Source organism: Alexandromys fortis, unplaced genomic scaffold (assembly GCF_014885135.2).
Source record: "Alexandromys fortis isolate MF-2015 unplaced genomic scaffold, M_Fortis_MF-2015_v1.1 scaffold_88, whole genome shotgun sequence".
Lineage (NCBI taxonomy): Eukaryota > Metazoa > Chordata > Mammalia > Rodentia > Cricetidae > Alexandromys > Alexandromys fortis.
Window position 1 is genome coordinate 5,668,305 of NW_026067961.1, and position 25,262 is coordinate 5,693,566.

At 47.6% G+C, this 25,262-nt stretch overlaps 1 protein-coding gene across 2 annotated transcripts; it reads left to right on the forward strand.

Annotated features, from left to right (window-relative positions):
• Positions 1 to 24,670, forward strand: Nmnat1 (nicotinamide nucleotide adenylyltransferase 1). 2 transcript variants are annotated; one of them, XM_050153358.1, is made up of 5 exons: positions 1 to 98; positions 16,180 to 16,354; positions 18,249 to 18,432; positions 21,995 to 22,137; positions 22,530 to 24,670. In XM_050153358.1, exons 2-5 carry the CDS (start codon positions 16,240 to 16,242, stop codon positions 22,943 to 22,945), a joined length of 858 nt encoding a protein of 285 aa, XP_050009315.1. In that variant the 5' UTR covers positions 1 to 98; positions 16,180 to 16,239; the 3' UTR covers positions 22,946 to 24,670. The 2 variants fall into 2 exon arrangements, with proteins under 2 accessions (XP_050009315.1, XP_050009316.1); XM_050153359.1 differs by lacking the exon at positions 1 to 98 and adding an exon at positions 105 to 311.
• Positions 24,671 to 25,262: the final 592 nt, after the last annotated feature.

Here is a 25,262-nt window from a genome sequence, read left to right on the forward strand (position 1 = left end):
CGTGGGACCAATGAAAGCGCGGTGCGGTGTTCCCTTCGCTAGCTTCCGGGCCGAGGTTGTCTGCTGGAGGACTGGGGCGGTTTGGCCTGCGGGGCCTGGTAAGCACCCCGCACGCGGTCCTAGGATAACCCGTTTTTGGGAACGTTAGCCCAGCACCCCTTACTGTGCCAAGCAAAGGGGAAAGCGCAGTGTCTGGGCCTTTAGAGTCCTTTGTCACGGTCCCTGGAACCAGGTCTTCAGAGTCAACTCTTGCTCGTTAGTTCCCCCTCGGAACCAAAAAGTTGGTAAAATGTCCTGTGACCTTGGTGCAGGTCAGTTCACACTTTGGGAAGCCCTGGGGGTTTCCTTCTCTAGAGGTGTCTTGTGAGCAAGCGCCAGAGCGCTTAGAGGGACTTGGGTGCGAGGCTGTGGGGGGGAAACCGGCGTTGTGAGGTACTCCCCCTTCCCTCCTAAATTCTTTCCAAATATGGGAAAGATCAGATCCACTTTACTGACAGCCGTTTGTCAAAGCCTTTGAGAACTAGGAAAATATCTGCTGGATGGACTTTAAACGTTACCCGGGAACTGAGTGCAAAAGCTTTGGAGTGATTCCATCTTCCTGAATAGGTACTATAGTGATCCACAGGGCATTGGGTTTTGTGGTAAACTTCGTTCAAAGACAGTATTAAAATTTGTATTTCATTCCGTCAGTACGAACTTCAGACTTGAATTATCATAGCGCTCTCCGGGGTGTATTGCAGCCCCTTTGCCTCGGCTGTTTGTCATTGCTGTTTGTTGCAATGTTCTAGACAGCTATTCGACCTGCTTTGCAAAAATGCTTTGCAAAAAATGCTCCCAAGTCAAGCGTGTGCCTGTTGTGCTGATGCAGCTGTCTTTGATTTTTCCATATGAGAATGTGTACCAGTTTCTTAGGCGAAAGGCACCGAAGAGTGTAAGGAAACTTCATTCTGGTGGTACTAGACTTGAAGCCTGAATTGTGGGAACTTTTCAGCCAGAAGCTCACATTGGGAGGGGAGAGAGAAGAGGAAGAGGGCAACAGTGAGATTTGTGGGGCTGGAGTGAAAACTCATTTGTAACTCGGCCGCATAAAGCCTTGGGTTTGGTCGCCAGCACCAGGCAAACTGGGAGTGGTGCTATACTCTGAGGTAGAGGCTGGAGGCACCAAAGTGAATTCTAGAACAGCCTAGGAACATGAAAATGTGTCTTTTGGGGGGTGGGGATGCAGAGGACGACAGGGTTTCTCCGTGTAGCAGCCCTGGCTGTCCTGGAACTCACTTTGTAGACTAAACTGGCTTCAAATTCATAGAACTCTGCCTATCTTTGCCTCCCAAATGCTGGGATTAAAGGCACCAACGCCAGCTGAAATTTTGTCTTAAACAAAATTCAACCAAACAGCAGCAATTAAAATTGAGTGCAATAGTCCACACCTCTAAATTCAGTGTTTGGGATGCTCAGGCCAGATGACCAGGAGTTCCGGGCTAGCCCAGGCTATATGAGACCTTATCATTTAAAAAAAGAAAAAGAAAAGAAAGAAGAAAATAGACAGATTCAGAGTCAGGCATTGTGGTATATGCCTTTAATCCCAGCATTCCGGAGGCAGAGGAGAGGAGATCTCTGAGTTCAAGGCCAACCTGGTCTACAGAGTGAATTCTAGGACACCCAGGGCTGCATGGTAAGGCCCTGGTGAGAGGGGGGTGTGCCATTTGACTAGCTCAGAAATGGAGGTATGTCACCATATGCTTCATCCTGGGTACTGTTCCCAGAACTATGGAGTGATGGGTGGAGAGAAACAATCCTTTTGAATGTTACTCAAGTGGTTTGGATTTTTTTTTTTTTTTTTTTTTTTTAAATATATTTATTTATTGAGTATACAATATTCTGTCTGTTTTGTATGTCTGAAAGCTAGAAGAGGGCACCAGACCTCACTACAGATGGTTGTGAGCCACCATGTGGTTGCTGGGAATTGAACTCAGGACCTTTGGAAGAGCAGGCAATGCTCTTAACCGCTGAGCCATCTCTCCAGCTCCAGTGGTTTGGATTTTTAAAAATATTCTAGTAATATGAATGACAATTCTCAGAAATTTTTTTAAATGTAAACACAGGAAAGTGGCCTGTTCGGCTTGAGGTCATCACTATGCATCTGGAAGTTTTGCCCTTGCAAGAAAACAGAATAAGGAAAAAAGCCTATTCCAGACAGTTCTACCAGGAGATGGAAGAGAGAGGTTTTTTGGTTTTTCGAGACAGGGTTTCTCTGTGGTTTTGGTTCCTGTCCTGGAACTAGCTCTTGTAGACCAGGCTGGCCTCAAACTCACAGAGATCCTCCTGCCTCTGCCTCCCAGTGCTGGGATTAAAGGTGTGTGCCACCAACTGCCCGGCTACTTCCTTAGATGATGATCCTTTCAGGCACTGTGGCTTGAGTGTGTGTAGTCTTGGGTGTGCAGGGAAGGTCCTGCCTTCTATGTATTGCTTCTTCTTGGTCAGTGACAGTCTGACAGGGCAGTTCTATGCCAAGTTTTCTTCCGTGCCTTTGGGGTCTTGTGTTGGGTTTATGATCTTGAGGCAGGAGACTGAGAGGAAATCAGGAAGGAGGAATGATGTGTTGGGAAAGTCACTGTGGAAGACAGAACTAAAGAAAGCCACTTCCGCAGTGGGAATCCTAATAGAGAAGCTAAATAAACGTGGGCTTGGCAGGAGTTTAGGGGACTTCAGCCTGGACTTAGTGTGAGAGCTGAGAGAACCAAGTAGGGACATGCTGGGGCAGATGGAACCTGAGTGGTGGGAAGGACCACAAGCCAAAGGTTTTCTGGACACTTGGGCCACCATTATTATTTATTTATGTGATGTTGGGGATTGAACCCAAGCCTAATGTTCTACACTTAATGCTTGTGTTGAGCTTAATTATTTCATTAATATCTGAGGCAGAGTTTTCATGCAGCCCCGCTTGGCCTTGAGCTAGAGATGTAATGACATTGAGCTCGTGATTCTCCTGCTTCCATCTCCCAAAGTCACTACCTGTCCTATTCATGCAGTGCTGGGAGTTGAGCCCAGAGCCTTTTGCATACAAGGCAAGTCCTGTAGACCTCTAGTCCCAGGCCTCTTTTCTGTGTCCACTAACAGATAGCTTGTACCATTGTAAGTCTTGCAATAATGGGTAAGAGCTTCTATTTTTAGAATTAGCCGTGTTTCTCCAGTGGTCAGGTCCTGGGCAGGTTAATCAACCTCTCTAAGCCCCAGCGTCTTCATTTGTAGAGATGGTGGGTTTGGGGATAGTCCCACCTCATTGTGTTGTCAGGTTCCATGAGTGCATAGGAGATGCTTGCCTTCTTCTGCCTTCTGAGTACTGGGATTAAAGGTGTGCACTGCACCACCATGCCTGGCCCTGTGTGATGCTTTCTACTAAGAATCTGTGGTTGCTGGTCAGCTGGGGCAAATAGCTACAGTTAATAAGAGATCAATGCCATTGATGGGACATTTATGCTTCATTGGGACAAAGTGTTTGCTCAGGTAAAGTACATGGAGTTGTAGTCCAGAGGGATCCAAGACTATACTCGAGCTAGCAGCTGAATGTGGCAATGTCTGAGGGTCTCTGTGAGGTCCTGTTTCCTTTTAAGACATAAAAAGCTATAGGATTGAGCCAGGCAGTGGTAGCACATGACTAGTCCCAAAACTGGGGAGGCAGAGGCAGGTGGATCTCTGTGAGTTCGAGGCTAGCCTGTTCTACAGAGTGAGTTCGAGGACAGCCAGGGCTATACACTAAAACTTTGTCTCAAAAAACAAAAAAGACTTGAACTTTTAAAGAGACTTAGAATTTTAAAAGTATTGAAGATTTTAAAGACATAAAATTGTGAAAGTTGGCTAATGGTTGTATTGTAATATTAACATGAGACTTTGGGGCCAAGACATCGAAAGGTCATGGTTTAATGTTTGTTTGCATATCAAGTAGAAAAGGGGTAAAGGTTCATGATCACCTGTAACTGTTAACTGCCACGGCCTGGAGCCATCTAAAAGGAGCAACTTGATTGCAGAATTGCCTGGACTAGATTGGCCTGTGGGTGTGTCTGTGGGGGACTGTCCTGTAGATAGAGGAGGGCACAGTCCCCTAAGCAGCACCGTTCCCTGCCAGGTGGTCCTGTGTGTACAGGAAAGCCTGCTTGGCCTAAGCCACGATTGAGCCAAGCAAGCTCAGTAATTTCTGCTTCAGGCTCCTACTTGAGTTCGTGCCCCAACTTCCTTCCATGATGTACTGACCTGGAAATAGGAGGCAATAAACTTCCTCCCCGAGCTGCTTTTGGTTAGAGTGTTTGTAACAGCATAGGAATGAAACTCAGACATGGCTACATAATAATTGGCTGTAATGATGTGAAAGATTGTTGTAATCCACTGTCTCTTTACCCAAAAGTTCCCACAATGTAAAGAGTCAATAAATTGATGCTGTTGAAATGAATGGTCCGAGTCGCTGTGTCCTTGTGAAGCTTCACTCTGCGTTTCTGAGATAAGTGACTCCCCTTCTTATGTCCCTGCTACTTTCTGTGGCCATCATCCGCTCAGAGCCTAACTTCCATGGACAGGAAATGGGTTTCTCAGAAGCCAGTGCCACAATCTCCTTTGGGTCTATTTGTTGGTGATGGCAATCCTGTGATGTCACTTGACCAATTCATTTCCCACTTCCTCAGCGCTCATTCATGTTTAAAAGCAACTTTCTTCCACAATGGCTGGTCTTGGCATCCGTCTCCTGTGGCCATGATTTGCAGCCGACATTTCGTGTAGAGTGGCAGCTAAGATAGTCTTGTGAGACGGTGGCAGCATTAGCAGTGCTGCCGGGACAGGCTCAGCTGACCCAGGCGTGTAACTGAGGCAGGAGACCAGCAGAACCCTCGGGCCGGCTTTAGATTGTTGGCTTTGCGTCTGGCTTTGGACAGGTCACTTTAGACAGCCAGATGAGTCCCATGCCAGAGAAAAGCACTGCGGGACAAAGCACGGGGTCTAGTCAAGGTGGAGCAGAACTTGGCGTTAAAAAAAACCATGCCTTCTCAAGGAAGCTTCTTTTGTACTGATAGCACTAATTTCAGACTTGGAGTTGAGAAGAGACACAGAGGGCTTCGTTGACAGCCCTCTCCTCCCACCCTCCCATCTCACCCCCACCCCTGAAAAAGAAGTCTAGGCAGGAAGCCATAGAGAACTCTTCAAAGTTGTGAGAGGGTGCTGAAGTGTAGCTCCCACACCTGCTGGCTTCTGGCAGGGTGGGGGTGGGGAAGGACTCGGATCTCTTTAAGGGGCTGGCACCGGGATTTTGGCCGTGCACAGGGAGTATAAGGGAAATGCAAATTAGACTTGGTACTTTTTCTTCTTCTTCTTTTTTTTTTTGAGGGGGTCATAAGGATGGAGGAGCAGACCTGGGAGGACTGGGGAGTGTGATGGGGTACATTATGTTAAATTCACAAATATTCAATAAAAATATGTTGGAAAAATCTCTTCAAAAGTTCATACACATGGGGCCACCACATATATAAAATGCTTGTTGGTCATATGCCCAACAGTATCCTCTTGTCCCCTCCCCTTCCGTCAAAACCCTCCTCCCCAGCAAGTCCCCTCACTCTCCTTTTGTTCTCTGTGGCCCAGAGGTTTTAATTATGGTGTGTGAGAGAGGAGGAGGGAGGGAGGGAGGGAGGGAGGGAGAGAGAGAGAGAGAGAGAGAGAGAATGAATGCAAGAACAACTTAGTAGTGGGTACACCAATGAGAATTCTGACTTTCTCTCCACCAGCAACCATTAACTGCCTATAGCTCTTTGGGGAGGGTGGAGCCTTATGGGCCCCTCCTCCGTCCACAATGATGGAATGTTGAGAGGCCCAATCCTGCACAGCTAATGATTGCTGCTGTGAAAAGCTTGCCTTAGACAGGGTTTCTCTGTTATGAAGTTCCTGGAACTCACTATGTAGACCAGGCTAGCCTCAGACTCACGGAGATCCACCTACCTCTGCTTCCTGAATACAGGGTATCATATACCTTAGGTGGTCCAGGAACTGGTTGAACTACTGATCCTCTTGCTACACCTCTGGAGTGTGGGTTACCAGCCTATGTGCCACCACCTGGGCATAGTGACTGAGCCCTGGACCTGTGCTGTGCTAGGTCAGCACTCTCCCCACTGAGCTACATCCCCAAGATGCTTTGTATCCCATCCCAAGCCCCCCATTCCTGTGTGGCTCTGTTGTCTCTGAGGGTCTGCAGTCAGAGGAGCCAGGGCTCCTTACCATGTAATGATCCTAGTTAAGTGGTCTTCTCTTGAGGGTCTGCAAGTGTCTAACCCGGATGGGTCTTGGGAAGTACTTTGACTTACCTGTAGATATCAGGCTGCCCACTGACAACAGCACAGACAGGTAGTACAGTTCAGGGCTGGTTTTCTCCTGTATGAAATGCAAAAGGCACCATCAGAAACACCTTTGTTGTTTAGCCAGTGGTGACTGGTTTGGGTTTTGTTTGACTTTTTGTTGTTTGTATTTTCGAGACAGGATCTCACTGTGTAGCTCTGGCTGTCCTGATTCTCACTCTGTAGACCAGGTTACACAAAAACTCGCAGAGATCTGCCTTTCTCTGCCTCCCGAGTGCTGGGATGAAAGGTGTGTGGCTCCACCGCCCGGGTTTCTTTGGGTTTTGGTTTAGTGTATCTGTGTAGGCGGTCTACCCAGAGTCTGCCGTCCTGCTGCTCTGCCTCCCAAGTTCTGCAGTCACAGGCATGTGCTCTACAGGAGTCTTGTCACATTTATTGTCCATAGTTACCAAAAAGGGTTTTTAGGGCCAGCAGGAGGGCTTAATGGGTATGGTACTTTGAATGTAATTGGTCCCCGTAATCTCACAGGGAGTGGCCTTATTAGGAGGTGTGTCTTTGTTGGAGTGGGCATGGCCTTGTTGGAGGAAGTGTGTCACTGAGGGGTGAGCTTTGAGGTTTCCTGTGCTCAGGACACCACCCAGTGTCTCAGTTGACTTCCTGTTGCCTGTGAATGTAGGACTTCAGCTGCTACTCCAGCACCATGTCTGCCTGTGTGCTGCCAGGCTCCCCACCATGACTATAGTGGACTGAGCCTCTAAAATTGTAAGTGAGCCACCCCAATTAAATGTTTTCTTTATAAAAGTTGCCATGGTCATGGTGTCTTTCCCAGCCATAGAAACCCTGACTAAGACAGTGGGTAAAGGTGATTGCTGCCAAGCCGGATGACCTGAGTTCAATACTGCATGGTGGAAGAGGAACATCTACTCCTCAGAGTCAGCTTTGACCTCCACTTGCTTGCCATGGTTTAAGTTTCCAAGTACACGTCACGAACACACACAATAGTGATATAGTTTTAAATTTTTTAAAAGATAAAATTCTACTAAAGTAGAAATCACTCACAATAAGAAAAATCTCGGCCAAGTGTGGTGATGCAAACCTTTGATCCCAGCACTCTGGAGGTAAAGGTAGGTAGATCTCTGAGTTCTAGTCCAGCCAAGGCTACAAAGAGAGACTCTTTTTCAAAAAACAAACAACAACAAACAAAACAACAAGACCACCATCACCACCAAAAACAACCAAAATGTTATTTGGGGATGTTTTTAGGAACATGCTGGCATAACCCCGGGTCTCACACATGCTACGCATGTTCTCCACCAATGAGCTACAAGCCATACTCTTTTAAAAAATAGTTTCTTCTTTCTTGTGCATGTGTGTGCATATTCATGTGTGTGTGAGGGTGTAATGTTGTTGCAAGTGCAAACCTGCATGTAGAAGCAGGAGGATAGCTTCAGGTATCATCCTCAGGAATGCTGTTTGCCTCATGCCGTTAGTCTAGGCTAGCAACCCTTGACCCCCTGTGATCCGCCTGTCTTCACCTCCCCAACACTGGAATTACAACGTGCACCAGCACACCCAACCTTTCCATCTGTTTTCTGAGGATCAAATCCAGGCTTTGCGGGTGAGGCAAGCGCTTCACCAGCTGAGCTCTCCCTCCCGCCTCTAGGATGTTTTTGTCTTTCCTAAAGTAGCTGCGTTGTGCATAGATGAGGAATTCCATGCCTGCATATTTCTATTTTCTGCGTAAATAGATAGTAAATATTGAAAAGTCATGATTGTTTGTAACCAAGCTTTCAGAGTATGATGAGCCTTTTAAAATTATTAAAGCTGGGCGATAGTGGTGCATGCCTTTAATCCCAGGACTTGTGAAGCAGAGATCTGCCTGAACAACCAGGGCTACACAGAGAAACCTTGACTTAAAAAAACCTTAAAAAACAAAACAACAGGGGGCTGGAGAGATGGCTCAGTGGTTAAGAGCATTGCCTGCTCTTCCAAAGGTCCTGAGTTCAATTCCCGGCAACCACATGGTGGCTCACAACCATCTGTAATGAGGTCTGGTGCCCTCTTCTGGCCTGCAGACATACACACAGACAGAATATTGTATACATAATAAATAAATAAATATTTAAAGAGCATTAGCTGCTCTTCCAGAGGTCCCGAGTTCAGTTCCCAGCAACCACATGGTGGCTCGCAACCATCTGCAATGAGATCTGGCACTGTATCCTGGAAAGTGTATATATAATAAATAAATAATTAAAACAAAACAAAACAGCCAGGCGGTGGTGGTGCACGCCTTTAATCCCTGCACTCGGGAGGCAGAGCCAGGCGGATCTGAGGCCAGCCTGGTCTACAAGAGCTAGTTCCAGGACAGGCACCAAAGCTACAGAGAAACCCTGTCTCGAAAAAACAAATCAAAACAACAAACCAGGACCAGAACAGAGAGATGGTTCCCTGGGTGAGTGAGTGCTGCTGAGCCTGACAGCCCAAATATCCCTAGAGCCCATGGGAAAGATGGAAGAGACCTGGCTCCTGTAATTGTTCTTGGGCCCCTTCAAATATTGTGGCATGCATGCAATCACACACACAGATAAATTAATGTTAAAAAAGAAAAAAGCATACACAATCTGATGCGAGGACTGTTAATAGCACGGTGCACGCTCCTTCACCGAAGGACCCAACAGCAAACACTGAGAATACTGTCCTCAGAGCCTGCGGGGCTGGCTCCATCTGCGTAAGCAGTATGATGAGGCCTGTAAGGACGGGATGGTGTGCTCAGAGGCATGCACTTCTTCCTTGTTTTGATTTTGTATCTTGTAACACACTCTTACTATTGTAGCCCAGACTAGCCTCAAGCTCCATCTCCTGAGTGCTGGGATCACAGGTGTGCACCACTGTGCCCGACCTCAGAAATAACATCTCTTGTTCAACATGACTTATTTTTATATTTATTAAGAAGAGAGAGATGGATCAAAATGGAGATCTGTGTGTGGGCACAAGGACCACTCACTGGCTGTATGTGGCAGGAGATCAGGAGACAGCATTGTGAAGTCTGTTGTCTCCTTTTTACTTGGGATCCTGGAATAGAACTCCAGTTGCCAGGCCTGTCCAGCAAGCAGCCTTTACCTGCTGAGCCAGTGTGCTGCCCCAACACTATTACTGAATACATAGCTAAATCCATAACTTTATTATAATTGTATAGGCTGTTGCAGGTCAGGCACGGCGGCACAGTGTAATCCCAGCATTAAAGGCCGAAGGGCAGGAAGATTACCATGAGTTTGAGGCTAGTTGGAATACATGGTGAATTCAAGACCATCCATCTCAAGAAAGTAACACCCCACACCCCAAAATGAGGAGGGCGAAGAAAGGAGAAAAATGTGAGAATCCAGTGAAATACTAGGTTCGGCTTCAGTTTCACACTGATTATAGGATAACTATAAGAGCTGCTATCCAAGGAATTTAAGAGTCTCTTCATTCAAGGTTTTGTTTCATTTTTAGTGATGGTGCCAATCAAACCCAGGGCATCACACATAGCAGGCGAACATTCTGCCATTGGTCTGCAACCCAGCCAACCACCGGAGTTTCCAGTGTCATTTTCTTGGGTGCCAGCCTGTGAACATCCCCAGAGCAGAAACCTCCTCTTGGCTGCTTCTGTCCCCACAGTGGGTACCAGATATAGACACCTGCTGAGCACCCACAGGCAGCTGCACACCTACCCAGAGTGAAGAAGGTGAAGACGATGCTGCCAACCAGGTTGGCCAGGAGAGGCTGGCTGCAGTGCCGGGAGGATCTGGGCCTGCAAAGCAATTCACAGGCTGGTACCCTTCGCCCACCACTTGTTACAGAGGAGCTCCCTCCCTGCCCTAACTACGCTCACAGTGGCTTCATCTTGGCTTGATAATGAGTTTCATTCGTCAAAGCTGGGAAATAATGCTGAGGTTTGCCAATCCTTACTTGATGGTTTGGGAAAAAGTGCTTTGTAGAAATTCTGACCTTTGGGAGTAAAGAACTGTGCTGTGTTGTGTTCAAACCTCCTGTGGTAGACTTGTGTTGAGTAATTCCACCAGCTCATGCCTTTGCTTTGCATCCCCATCAGGCCAGTGAATTCTCAGTTTTCAGATTTTTGAACAATTTTCACATTTTTAAGATTGTGACTCTTTACTTTAAGCAAATAGATTATGTTTGCTTTGTTTCCTCAATGAAAGTTCTTAGTGGACGGTGTCTACCCGCTACCATTGTTAGTGGACGGTCTTTACCCACTACCATTGTTAGTAGATGGTCTCTGGCCTCCACCGTGGTTAGTGGACCATCTGTGGCCTCCACCGTGGTTAGTGGACGGTCTCTGGCCTCCACCATGGTTAGTGGAGAATCTCTGGCCCCCACCGTGGTTAGTGGATGATCTCTGGCCTCCACCGTGGTTAGTGGACCATCTGTGGCCTCCACCGTGGTTAGTGGACGGTCTCTGGCCTCCACCGTGGTTAGTGGACGATCTCTGGCCTCCATGACTAAGCTCTAGCACTGAACTGTATCATACATCAGTTCAGAATCCATTTGATTGATTGAGTGTGCCTGCTTTCCCCTTGGCCCTGTAGACATTAGCTAACGCTTAAGCCCTTGGGACCGGCCTCTGGGGAATCCATGAATAGAGACATTGGTGCCCTCACAGTCTCTTATACAGGAAGTCAATATGTATTAAAGTTAAACTTGATCTGTCCAAATCTCTGCAACCTTCACCCTACTGAGATTTCAAGAATGCAGAGAGGTAGACTTGACTGCCACCAATAACAGGAGCAGAGACAATTGGACAGGCAGCGCTCAGGCGTGTGACAGGAATGCCAAGGAACACCTGCACCACCCCGCAGGTAAGGCCTACCTGGGCTGAGACTCACCTTAGCAGCGGGCACCACCCCGCAGGTAAGGCCTGCCTGGGCTGACTCACCTTAGCAGCACGTAGAACTGGAGCGTCAGGGTGCCGATCCCAAACAGGAACACCACCACCTGGCTGCACAGCAAGGGGACAGGAGGTACACCTTTATGACTTTGAGGAGCCAAATTCAAGTTGTTTCATGCTAATTAAACCACAGGGAGGGTTTTAAACCAGGCAAGAATGAATTGCCATGCACTGCAGTCTTCAGTGAGACGTACCTGTTAATACCTAAGCAAAAATTCCTAGCTGCCATTATTGAGCTCGCTGAGAAATCTGGGGGACCTTGATTCTGTTACTGTAGTTAATGTCAGGAAGCAGCATACAAGTAGTAAGAAGTATTCATTCAAAGTAAGCATAAATAGAAAAACAAAACTAAAAAGTTACTATTTGAATTGGATAGATATATTGAATATCTTATATGTGCTATCTTATTCAATATTCACAAAGTTCTGCAAGGTAAGGACTATGCCCACTCCCCCTTGCCCTTTTTCTATTTTCTTTTTTTACAAATAGGGCTCACTACATATCCTTGAATGGCCAGAAACTTCCTATATAGACCAGGCTGGCCTTGAACTCACAGAGGTCTGCCTGCTTCTGACTGACAGACCCAGGTAGCCTGCTTGCCACAACCTGCGGACCAGATGGGAATCAGGGCTAGCTGCTGCAAACGCTGGTTTTTACATAGTAGTCCGACCCCTCCCCCATAGCCATTTCCACTGTAGCTATAGGGCCGAATGACTTTCAGATGTTCATAGAAAACAATTATTGCACCTTCAGGTGAAGGTGCTCAGTAGATACCTTCAAAATCTACACTGCTTAAAACAGCTGCAGCAGCAGCAGCGTCAGAACAGACATGGGATCATGCTTCAGGTTACTGGTTTGAAAGAAACAACGTCCTGTTAGAGGGTGGTGTGGCTGGGCAGGTCCTTTAACAGGGGGCCAACATGGCTTAACTTAGCATCCGGAAGTGGGAGGAGGAGAGCCCAGCCCAGTCACGGTGCTCTTTGAAACAGCTGTAGTTGTGAGTTAATGTTTTCCAAGGTGTTACATTAACGTTTCCACCATGGTGTCTTTAAAACTCAAAAGATGGATGAATTACAAGTAAATTTTAGTTAAACTTGAAGACGACCCCAGGAAGCAATGAGCCTTTTTGACGCAGTGTGCTGGGGAGGAACACTTACAGCCTGAGCCGATGCGACCTCGGCAGCCAGCAGTGCAGGTGGTAGGCTGTGTGCACCAAACAAAAGTGAATCATGGCGACCCTGGTCCGGTGGTGTTCAGAACAGTTCTGTCTGAGATTCCACACCCATCTGTCACCTCCATGTTGGGACGGGCCACAGTGTAGGAGCTCACTGTGGCGTGGAGGGTCGAGAGACTCGTTGAGATGACTGAGTTGGTGAGGCCAGGATGGACATCTGAGACAGGTCACCAGTATGACAAAGGACAAAGACTACCTCCTGTATGCTTGAGAGATCAGCTTCCACCAGCCTCCTCATTCCCCAAGGGGAGGAAACCTGAGCTCATCCCCAAAGCAGAGTGGGGCTGGGAGCGTTGTCTCTGTTTCAGGACCCCAGCTGGCTCCTTGACTCCCCCACACCGTGCTCTTAGCCTTACCCTTCCTTCCACTCTGCCACCCTTGGGGCGTAATGTCTAGAGCCTGACTTGAACGTGCCCAGGGCTGGCAGACACCCCAGTTCCCTAGGCCACAGTTTTATAGAGATCTGCCTTTTTTTGAGACAGGTTAGCTTTGAGCTTCTGATCCTTCTGTTTCTTCCAGCTCTCCAACAGGTACTTTGTGTGGGAAATAGAGAGCTAACACTAGAAGGGGCAGGCTTTGGGGACCCTGGTTTTGTGATGAAGAGTGAGGTGGGTCTTTGAAATCCTGGTTTTTTGTTGTTTTTTTGTTTTTCGAGACAGGGTTTCTCTGTAGCTTTGGAGCCTGTCCTGGAACTAACTCTTGTAGACCAGGCTGGCCTCAAACTCAGAGATCCGCCTGGCTCTGCCTCCCAAGTGCTGGGATTAAAGGCATGCGCCACCACCGCCCGGCTATCCTAACTGTTTTAACTCACTCTTTTTCTTGTTTTGGAAGGTGGAGGGGAGCACTCCTGGGGATTGTCCCTAGGGCATCCTTCGCCCGCATGTGGGGCAAGCACTGGATTGCTGAGCTACTGTCCCAGACCTTAGCTCATTTAACAACGTACTAACCATCAGTGATTCCTCTTAATTTTCTGTCCATGCTTAACAGTTTCCCTGTGTCTTTTGTAGTTTGGTTTTATTGGTTGGTGTGTGTGTGTGTGTGTGTGTGTGTGTGTGTGTGTGTGTGTGAAGGTGCACATGTATATATATGTATGTGTGTATGTGGGAGCCCGGGTCAGTATCTGATGTCATCCTCAACAGCTGTCCACTTTAAGTTTTGAAATGGGGTCTCACACAGAAGTTAAAGCCTGTTGGTTGAACTAGACTAGCTGACTCCTCTCCTAGGGCTGGGATAGGTGTGCACTGCCAACCTAATGCCCATCTGCATGAGAGCGAGCGAGCTAAAGTGTATATGCATCCATGTAGAAGTCAGAGGTCAGTGTCAGCTTCTGCTTAATCCCTCTCCATCTTCTTCTAAGTCAGGGTCTCTTAGTGAACCTGGAATTTACTGGTTTGGAGAGACTGGCTAGCCAGAGATCCCTTGACACCCTCCTGTCTGTGCCTGTCTTTTTTATGTGATTCCAGAGATCAAATTCAGGTCCTCATGTTTGCGTGACTGACAAGCACTTTACTTACTGAGCCATCTCCCAGCCCCTGAGTTGTGGTGTTATTTTGTCTGTCTGTTTGTTTTTGAACAGGGTGGGAGGGATTGGAGAGTTTTTTTGAGGTGAGGTCTTGGTCTCCTGTTCAGGCTCCTCTCAGACCCCTGCCTCACCCCACCCACCCAAGCAGCTGGAGCTCAGGGGCTGTTTGGTTTGAGGGCCTCGGGCATACTCATCTGCATTCCCACGGACTACGTCATTGTTTTTCTTCTTTCTTCAAGAGCTTTATAAATTACTTTTTTGTTGTTTTGTTTTTCGAGATAGGGTTTCTCTGTGTAACAGTCCTAACTGTTCTGGAACTAGCTCTTGCCAACCAGGCTGGCATTGAACTCACAGAGATCCACCTGCCTCTGCCTTCCAGTGCTGGGATTAAAGATGTGCACCACCACCTCCCAGCTATAAATTACTTTTTTTGTTTGCTTGCTTGTTTGTTTGCTTGCTATGCAGGGAATTGGACACCTCCTATATGTTAGGCAAGTGTTCTGTCACTTAGCCCTGTGCATTACTTTAAGAAGATTGTCTCTCTAGCCAGGCAGTGGTGGTGCATGCCTTTAATCCCAGCACTCGGGAGACAAAGGCAGGCGGATCTCTGGGAGTTCGAGGCCAGCCTGGTCTACAAAAGCTAGTTCCAGGACAGACAACAAAAAAAAAAGATTGTCTCCATTACAAAGCCTTGTGATGTCATCCATCAGTAAATATTCATTTCTTGTGACTCAGGACCACCTGTGGGTTTGCTGATCATGTGCTTCTGGTGGCACCTGGGCTTGCTGTGGGAATGGTCATCTTGGCTGTGGCTTAGCTGGCCTCTGATGGCTGCAGTCACATATTGAGAGGTCAGCTGTCTTACCAGCAGGGCTGGGGGGGCGGGCACGGATGTCATCCCATAGCAGCCTAGCGTGGGCTGGTTTCCATGGTAGGAGCAGCTGAGGAAGACAGGGACATCTCTGCTACAGTTTAGGTGTTGTCTGACTGTTTCCTCAGAAGCCCGTGTATGGAAAGCTTGGTGTCCAGTGTGGCCGTGCTGAGGCAGTGCCTGGTGTCTATCCGGTGTGGCCGTGCTGAGGCGATGCCTTTAGGACAGGTGCCTGGTGGAAAACAAGGAGGTCAAGAGACTGACTTGGTTCTCAGGAAAGCAGGGTTTTGTTCTTTTGTTTGTTTGTCTTTTTTGAGGCAGGGTCTCTTTGTGTAGCTGTGACTGTCCTAGAACTCACTCTAGGCCAGGCTGGCCTCAACCTCAGAGATCCACCTGCCTCTGCCTCCTGAGTGCTGGGATTAAAGGTGTGCATCTTTGTTGAATTTGGCTTGATTCAGGAAATAACCAGACCAGCTTAAAGATAAATAATTATATTTTTAATTGTTATAAGGGGAAACTCACACTACAAGAATAGGAAGTCCGAGTTCGGCTGTTTTCTGGCGGGAGTCACCCAGAGAGAGCACTTGGTCCCTCCCAGTTTTCTTCCTGGGCTCCAGGTAGCCACACCTTAAGAGGCTCCACTTCTTAAAGGTGATTGGTTAACAGAGTTCCCCCATCACACTTTGTTTCACAGCATAGGCTTGGCCCTGTCTGCACAGGGCTTGTCCACTTTCTCTTTCTCCACCATGTGATGCAACCAGGATGCTGGTGCTATGTTCTTAGGCCTATGGAATCTCTTTAAAATATACCTAACCCTTAGTTATGACGCCATATTTGTGATCCCAGCACTTGGAACACGAAGGCAAGAGGATCAGGAGTTCAAAGTTATCCTCCACTACATAGCCAGTTTTAAGCCAGCCTGGGCTATGAGACTTTGTCTCTGTCTCCTCCTGTGTCCTTCTCCCACATTCTGAAATTAGGGACATGCTATCCTCTAGCATGTTATTATGTGTTACTCTATGATATAATGGCCTCGGTGCTAGGCTCAGTTAACATGCCCTCTTCTGCTGTATTCTTTTGGGCAAAGTGAATCATAAGGAATAGAGTTAATCCCATTCCATTTGGTAGGAACTGCATGCTTATATAGACAGAGATCAGAAAGTGAAGCCAGTTCTACAGTTCATCCCCATCAGTGAAGTCGAGTATTTGCCCTGTTTGCAGGGAGAACATGGCGGATGTCACGAGATCTATAAACGAGCTTGTTTCCTTTCTCCTTTGTAGACGACAGCAATGGTGTCAGAGGTCTCCATTTAGATCGGCAGCTACATACAACTTGTTGCCATGGACACGTCCGAGAAGACTGATGTGGTTCTTCTGGCCTGTGGCTCTTTCAATCCCATCACCAACATGCACCTCAGGCTGTTTGAGCTGGGCAAGGACTACATGAATGCAACAGGTAGCTTACGACTAGAGACGGGGCTGGAGCGATGGCTCAGAGGTCTTCCAGAGGTCCTGAGTTCAGTTCCCAGCAACCACATGGTGGCTCACAAACATCTGTAGTGAGATCTGAGGCCCTCTTCTAGCCTGCAGACATACATGCAGGTAGAACACTGTATACATAATAAATAAATAAGTCTTTAAAATAAAATAAAATGTAAAAAAATGAATTTAAAAATAAAAAAGACTATAGATGAAGTCGGGCAGTAGTGGTGCTTGCCTTTAACCCCAGAACTCGGGAGGCAGAGGCAGGTGGATCTCTGTGAGTTTGCAGCCAATCTGGTCTACAATCAGGACAGCCAAGGCTACACAGAGAAACTGTCTCAAAAAAAAAAAAAAAAAAAAAAAAGACTAGCAACGCATTTAACTATTTCAGTGTGATACCTGACCCTGGACACAAGTGTGTTCCTCTGTTTCCTGGCATAGAGAATTAGCCAAAAAAAGTCAATGGGACTGTTATGCACAAGTTTCTGCTTCCCAAATGCATATACAGAGCTAGATTTCCGATGCAAATTACATGAGGGTTTTTAATATTATTTCAACTCAAGTTTGGACTCCACCTCCACCACATCAACACAATGGGTAAGGGAAGTGCAGCCCTGAACCCGGGGAAGGAAAAACACCACAATCCAGGGAGTTCAGTTCTATCGTTTTGGGATTGGGTGAGGAATACATAGGGTAAGGTAGTTTCTGAACCCATTGGTCAGTTTTTGGGCATGAAAACCTAACAAAGAGCCATAAATTACTGACAAGGTATCTTCAAGGACAGGAGGCCTCCCAAGAACATCTGGACCTTGTTAAGTTTTATGGCCCTGCTCCCTATCTTCTTACTTGGCCATTTTTAGGGCACCTGTTCAGATTTCTGCTATCACTGCACATTTCTGGAGCTGAGATCTGCTCTCCCCCCAGCTCATTATATGGCTTAAGATGAAGCCCCTTCTTTAAAATGGAGTTTGCAAGGTCAGGTCCTCACAGGGCCAGCAGAGGTGGCTCAGCAGGAAAAGTACATGTTGTAAAGTATGTATGTGAATAAGGCCGGGCTGGGCATGGTGGAACTCTCAGCACTTGCAAGTCTGAGGCAGGTGGATCTCTGTGAGTTCCAGACCAGCCTGGTCTATATATATAGCAAGATCCAGGACAGCCATGACTGCACAGTGAGACCTTGAAGGGTGCGGGGGAGGGGGCATGACTAGCGTAAGAAGGGGCAGGGCTGGGCAGATACTGTCCAGAAAGTTCTTGCTAGATGTGGTCAAGCACCTAGGTGAGGAGAGACAGACCCCTGCCTCTGGTCTAGGTGAACAGGCAAATCGAGTCAGGCTTTTTAACAAGGGAGTTCAATTCTGGTTGGAATTCTGACCAACGAGAACTCGAAATATAAGTCGTGTCAGCCAACCCAGAGTGCGTGTGTAAGGGGTGTAGGGCTTTAGTTGGAGAAGGTGGAGGTTGTGTACAGTGTGCCTGTATGTGCTCAACACTACAGAATTGTACACTTAAAATACTGTAAATGATAACTTTTGTCATATGTTATTACAGTTTCTTTTCTAATTTAAGAATGTGTTTCTTTGCATGTGCAGGTGTTGTGTGAGACAGGCTACACAGGTCAGCTGGAGACGTCTGTTCTCTCCTCTCGCCATGAGTGTCCTGGGGATTGAACTCAGACCATCAGTCTTGATGGCATACCCCTTGACCCATTGAGCCATCTTGCCAGAGTCTTACCACAGTTCCAGTTAGCTACTAATTTGACTCTTTGTTTAAAAAGAGGGGGGATTATAACTATAAAATAACATCAGTCATACTTCCTGTCCATTAAATCTGATTTGTTATCCCTAATATCAAGCCAACTCTTTATCCAGGAAAATACAGAGTTATCAAAGGTATAATTTCACCTGTTGGCGATGCGTACAGGAAGAAAGGCCTCATCCCTGCCCACCACCGAGTTATCATGGCAGAACTTGCCACCAAGAATTCCCACTGGGTGGAAGTGGACACGTGGGAAAGTCTTCAGAAGGAGTGGGTGGAGACTGTGAAGGTGCTCAGGTAACCCCGCTACAGTCCACGGCATTGGTTCTGGGGAAGGGGGAGGGGACTGGACGCTCCTGTTGCCGTATTTGCAGTTCTGCCTGCTTCTGGTTGTCAGGTCTGTGAGGTGTCACCAAGCGTCTTAGTGTTCTGTTGCTGTGAAGAGACACCCTGACCAAGGCTGTGCTTGTAAGAGGAAGTGTTTAATTGGGGGCTGGCTTACAGTTTCAGAGGTTTGGTCCATTATCGTCCTGGCAGGGAGTACAGCGGCACACGTGCCTGACGCGTGCCTGAGCGTAGCTGAGAGCTACATTCTAATCAACAGGCCAAGAGAGAGTCAGGCCTTGGCATACAGGCTTTTGAAACCTCAAAGCCTACCCACAGTGTAGGCAGAGGAGACTACTCGTTCTTTTTCTGGCCACCCAGCCCTGAATAATCACACAGATATATATTAATTACAACACCATTTGGCCAATAGCTTAGACATATTCCACACTAACTCTTATATCTTAAATTAACCCATGTCTATTATTCTGTGTGTGGCATACCGGGTAAAGTTCCAGGAGTCTGTCTCCTTTAGCAGCTACATGAAGTCTCTCTGACTGCGCCTACTCTCTCTAAATATATCTTTTCCCTCCTGGCTATATTCTGCCCTGCCATAGGCTGAAACCGCTTTATTCATTTAACCAATAAAAGCAGCACATGAAGCTAGGTGGTGGTGGCATATGCCTTTAATCCCAGTACTCAGGAGGCAGAGGCAGAGGCAGGCAGATCTCTGGGAGTTTGAGGCCAGTATGGTCTACAGAGCTAGTTCCAGGACAGGCTCCAAAGCTTCAGAGAAACCCTGTCTCGAAGAAAAAAAAGAAAGCACATACACAGAAGGCCACCCCCATCACCACAGTGACATACTTATACTTCCAACAAGACCCCACCTTCTAACCTTCCAATCCTTTCAAATAGTGCCAGGCCCTAGTGACTAAGCATTTAGCTGTATGAGCCTGTGAGGGCCATTCTTTTTCACCACACCAAGGCTGCTCCTTCCTACAGCAAGTTACCCCAGGCTGCAGAGCACAGCAGCAGAACACGGGCACACCTGTGTGTCTTTCAGCATGGGTGAGATATTGACATGTTTGTTCCTCAGAGATATCTCTGTCAGAGAGTAAAGGAAGCCAGCCTGGCCTTCCTGCCTGAAGGGAGAAAGACAGAATTCCTCAGGATATTGTAGTCATCTGTCTTCTTAGCTGTGGAAGAGGGAAGGAGATGGCTTAAAGGGGAGGTTGGAGCGTGGTCTACCCCACCCAGACAGAGATTATTTAAAAAGGCCAGGGTTCACACAGAAGCACCTGACACGTGACTTGACAGCTCCCCACTTAGGACCCTGGCTCTTCATGCTCGACGTCACCATGTTCAAACAGACCAGATGGGGGAACTTCCTGCCAGCCAGCCCCAAACTTAGAAATGTCTGAGCTTTGCTTTGTTCTCGGGATTTGCTCAGGGAAGTGTGCTGAAGACGCTCCTCTGCCCACATCCCTCTCACAGCAGCTAGCTCTCTCTCTCTCTCTCTCTCTCTCTCTCTCTCTCTCTTTCTCTCTCTCTCTGTTTTTGTGTTTGCTTGCTTTATGTTTGTTTTGGCTTTTTGAGACAGGATTTCTCTGTGCAACAGCCTTAGCTGTCCTGGAATTATCTCTGTAGACTTCAAACTCACAGAGATCCACCTGACTCTGCCTCCTGAGTGCAGGGATTAAAGGTGTATGCCACCACGGCCTGGCTTATCATTTTTAATAAGGAGGAGTGTCGGGCATTGCTTGCCCAGGATCCAGCCCAACCTTGTATGGTGCTTCCTGGAGCACACAGGAGGCTCTTCAGACCTCCGTGCTCAGACCTTTGAAACCAGCCCAGTGAAGGAAGCGATGTTTCTAATAGTCTTGAGACAGAGTTAAGGGGATTTCTGGAAAACTTTTGTCTAATGCCTGTTCTTAGGATTCTCACTCCTCCAGACTGGCTGAATAAGGTCAGAGAAGGCCACAGAAACCCTTCTGGGCACTTTGGATGCAGTGTCCTTGCTCATTGAGATCCACATGTTAGAGACTGGGGGCTGCAGAGTGGCCCTTGCACGGTCAGAGCAGGACCTCTGTGGGTCCTGGAGGATGCTGCCGTGTGACAGTGGCATTGGTCTCATCCACAGAAGCTCAGCCACACGGGAAGTTTCCATGAGGAGCATGGGCTGGTGTTAGGGTAGGGTGGGGCATTGAGCCAGAAGGTGAAAGCTACCTGGAGGTGTTGGGGCTTCCTTTTCAGCATTGACAGGAAAGCGGTCTCCCTGCTGATGGTAAAACCTCTCCTTGGGGAGCGTGCTCTTGTTTCAGCCCCACTCGTCCCTCTCCGGCCCCATGGTAACTGGTGTGTGTCTCTTACGTGTTCAGTGTGACTGTTAGTCCGGGGCGGGGTTAAGGGCGTGGAGGGTTGCCCACTGTTGGCTCTAGAGGTGTGGGCCATACTGTGGGGGTAGCTTTGCCCCTCCCGGCTCCTGCAGTGCTGCTTCCTTTGCCGGCCTCAGGCACCTGCCCCTCCCAGTCCCTGTGCTTGCCCTGTTCTTCTTCACTACAAGATCGGGCCGTGGTCTTTAGTGGGCAAAGGTGCAGGCTCTAGTCCAGAGCGCTGCACTCAAATCCCAGTCTTGCTGAGCATAAGCTAAAAGACTGGGCAGTGTAACTAGCTCCTCTCTTAGTGGGGCTGATGGTAGCGCCTGTTCTCGATCAGTGTCGGGAACTCTGCTCCAAGCAGACTGCAGCTCTTTTTTTTAATGATTTATTTTTATTTTATATGCATTGGTGTTTTACCTGCCTTCGTGTCTGTGTGAGGGTGTCAGATACCCTGAAATTGAAACTATAGACAGTTGTGAGTTGCCATATGGATGCTGGGATTTGAACCCATGTCCTCTGGAAGAATAACTAGTGCTCTTAACCACTGAGCCATCTCTGGGCTGGAGAGATGGACCTGCAACTCTTTTTGTTGTTATTGTTGTTGTTGCTGTTGTTGCTGCTGTTGGGTTTTTGGTTTTTTGAGACAGGGTTTCTCTGTGTAGCTTTGGAGCCTGTCCTGGAACTCACTCTGTAGACCAGGCTGGCCTCGAACTCACAAAAATCCGCCTGTTTCTGTCTCCTGAGTGCTGGGATTAAAGGCGTGTGCCACCACTTCCCGGCAGACCTGCATCTTTTCAGTCTTCATCTTCCTCTCCATCACTACATGAGGAGTTGAGGAGATGGGGTCAGATGGTTGTGAAGAGGAATAACCACTAACTCCCCTGTCGCAGCACTCACACAAGAGTACTTCAGAGAGCACGCTGACTTCAAGGAATGTTCTTTTTTTTAAATTTTTTCTTTATTTAATGTACATTGGTGTTTTGTGTACGTGTATGTTTGTATGAGGGTGTAAGATCCCTTGGAACTGGACAGTTGTGAGCCACTATGTGGGTGCTGGGAATTGAACCTGGGTCCTCTGGAAGAGCAGCCAGTCCTCTTAACCACTGAGCCATCTCTCCAGCCCCCAAAGAACATTCTTCTGTTTTGTCATCTTGTAGACACCATCAGGAGAAACTGGCAACTGGCAGCTGTGATCACCCACAAAGTTCACCTTCGCTGGACAGGCCTGGGCGGAAGAGGAAGTGGGCTGAGCAAAAACAGGATTCTAGTCCAAAGAAGCCCCAAGAGTCCAAACCAACAGGTTTGTGGTGTCTTATCAGGATCCAGCCGTTGCTCAGACTCCACAGTAGAGACCCCTGGGTAGTTTTATTTTACTCCATAGCTGCTGGATTCTGATGGTCGGGAAGGACGGAGTGGTTCTGGGGTAGAAGGCAGCAGATCTGCTTCTCACACGCACAGGCACGAGAACTTCAGTATGGGTGTTTATTAAGAAAACAAACCTGTCAGGTGGTGGCACTGCCTTTAACCCCAGCATCAGGAGCAGAGGCACGTAGATCTCTGGGTTGGAACCCAGTCTGGTCTACAGAGTGAGTTCCAGGACAGCCAGGACTGTTACACAGAGAAACCCTGTCTTGGGGGAAGAGAGAGAGAGAGACAAGAAACCCTGAAGCTCTGTTTGGTTTTCTCTTCAAGGTGTACCCAGGGTGAAATTGCTGTGTGGGGCAGATTTACTGGAATCCTTTAGTGTGCCCAACTTGTGGAAAATCGAGGACATCACGCAAATTGTAGCCAACTATGGGCTCATATGTATCACGCGGGCCGGCAGTGATGCTCAGAAATTCATCTATGAGTCCGATGTGCTGTGGAGATACCAGAGCAACATCCACCTGGTGGATGAATGGATCACCAATGACATCTCATCCACTAAGATCCGGAGAGCTCTCAGAAGGGGCCAGAGCATCCGCTACTTGGTGCCGGACCTTGTCCAAGAATACATAGAAAAGCATGATCTATACAGCTCCGAGAGCGAGGACAGGAATGCCGGGGTCATTCTGGCTCCTCTGCAGAGGAACATTACCGAGGCTAAGCACAACAGTTCCACAGCATGAAGCTCTGCTTGACGTCAGATGCTCTTGTGGAGATTCAAAACAACCCAGTATTAGTAACTCAGGGAAGGAATTGCCATCCTGTTTCATAAACGGAAGTTTAAAGGTTTGATTAAAAACTAACAGGAAATTCAGATCAGTTGCTGAGATCAGTGTTTTAGATAAGGTCACTAGAAAAAGAATAATTCCTCTTTAAAATAACAGCTGATTCACTGAAATAAAATCTCAGTCATGTTTACTCTAAATAAGTTTACTAAGAACAGACACCATGGCTCTACCACACGAGAAGCAGATGTGAAAGCAAATCCATTCACAAGCCTCCCTTTAGGGTCTGGAAAGATGCCCCAGAGGTGAAGAGCATGTGATGCTCTTCCAGGGGACCCAGATTCGCTTCCCAGCCCCCACATGGCAGCTCCCAACTGGCTGTAACTCCAGATTCGAGAGATCTGATGTCCTCTCTGGCCTCCGTGGGCTCCAGGCACAAGCATGCTGCACAGACATACGTCCACGAGAACATGCACACACAGAAGAAGGAAGAAAAGTCTCACTTCAGCCAGGTCAGTGATGCACACCTGAGACCCTGGCTGTTCTAGGGGCTGACATAGGAGATCACTTTGAACCCAGGAGTTTGAGGTGACTCTAGACAACATAGACCCTTCCTAAGAAACAAAACAAAATCCTAGCTTTAGCTATGAAGAGACCTGACATGCTGTTTGTGCTTGGTGCCAGCCATCTTTATCCAGGATAGACAGAGGAAGGGATTCTTTAAAACATCGCCTTGGCTGGGGCTGTAGCTCAGTTGGTAGAGCACTTGCACAGCAGGCCTGAGGCCCTGGGTTAAATTACTACATAGCTGGGCATGGCAGTGCACACCTGTGATTCAGGTGCTTGAGGACAAGCAGAAGGAGCAAATGTTCAGCGTCATCCTGAACGGCCTGCAAGTTTGAGACCATCAAGGGATGCTGGAGACCTTGTCTCTATATAAATAAAATAAGTGATCCTGTAAAATGACCAGTGACCAGTGGTCCCCCAGCTCTGCAAAATGAAGGTTGTGAGTACACCCTGAAGAAGTCAGACTATACCACAGTTTTCCTTGCTCCACGGGCAAGATGGTGCAGTGGACAAAGGTACCTGCTGCCAAGTCTTTCAACCTGAGTTCAAGCCCCAGGACCCACACAGTAGCAATAGAGAACCCATTCCTAAACAGTAGCTAACCCACACGAGAGAAATAAAACCAAGCTGGTGAAGCTTTGCCCAGGTGTAGCTGCTTGAAACCCCGCTTTGGAGGCGGGGGTGGGGACAGGCTCTGCTTCAGATGTCGTCTTAGCAAAGCTTCATTGCTGACTCTTCACCGTTCTTTTTAACTCTGGGGACAGCTTCAAAGACAATGTCTCAGTGCCTTTAAGAAAATTTCAAAGAAAAAATAAAATAAATAAATAAATTAAAATAAATTTAAAAAAAAAAAAAGAAAATCTCAAAGAGCTGGGCAGTGGTGATGCACGCCTTTAATCCCAGCACTTGGGAGGCTCTGTAGAGAAACCCTGTCCCAAAAAACAACAAATAAATGAAGGTGAAGAGCATTCATATTTTAACCAGCCGTTCTTTGTGGGTTTCTTTCTTTTTTTCCCCCAAGACAAGATTTCTCTGTGTAGCCCTGACTGTCCCGGGACTCTCAGAGACCCGCCTGCCTCTACCTCCCAAGTGCTGGGATTAAAAGCATCACCACCACTGTCCTCTTCACCTTTATTTATAATTTTATAAAATATACTTATATTTTATAGACATTGTTGTTTTGCCCACATCTGTGTCAGTGTGAAGGTGTTGGGTCCCCTGGCACTAGAATTACAGACAGTTGTGAGCTGCCGTGTGGGTGCTGGGAATTGAACCTGGGTCCTCTGGAAGAGCAGCGGTGCTCTTAACTACTGAACCCTCTCTCCAGCCCCTGTCTATAATTTTATAATTAAAAGATGAATGAAGCTCCTAAGAACATGAGGAGTGGAGTGGGTCAGCCCCAGCAGCCCTCCCTGCCTCGACCTTGGAGCCAGTGACTGCTGCTCCACCTGAAGCTGTCAGTTTCTGAAGAGCCCTGTGGTCTCTGTGCCAGCCGTGTGAAGCTGCATGTCCTGCACCTATGCCGAGGAAGGGTCCATTGCCTCATCATTTTTCTGGTGCTGTTTCTCTGACCCAATAACTGAGATCATAGCTTTTTGTTAAAACACAAAGTTATTACGTGATTTGTTACTGATTGAAATTTTACAGGAATTTGCCACATTTTTTGTTTTTTCAGTTAGGATTTTCTCCTGGAAAATATAGTCAGTGC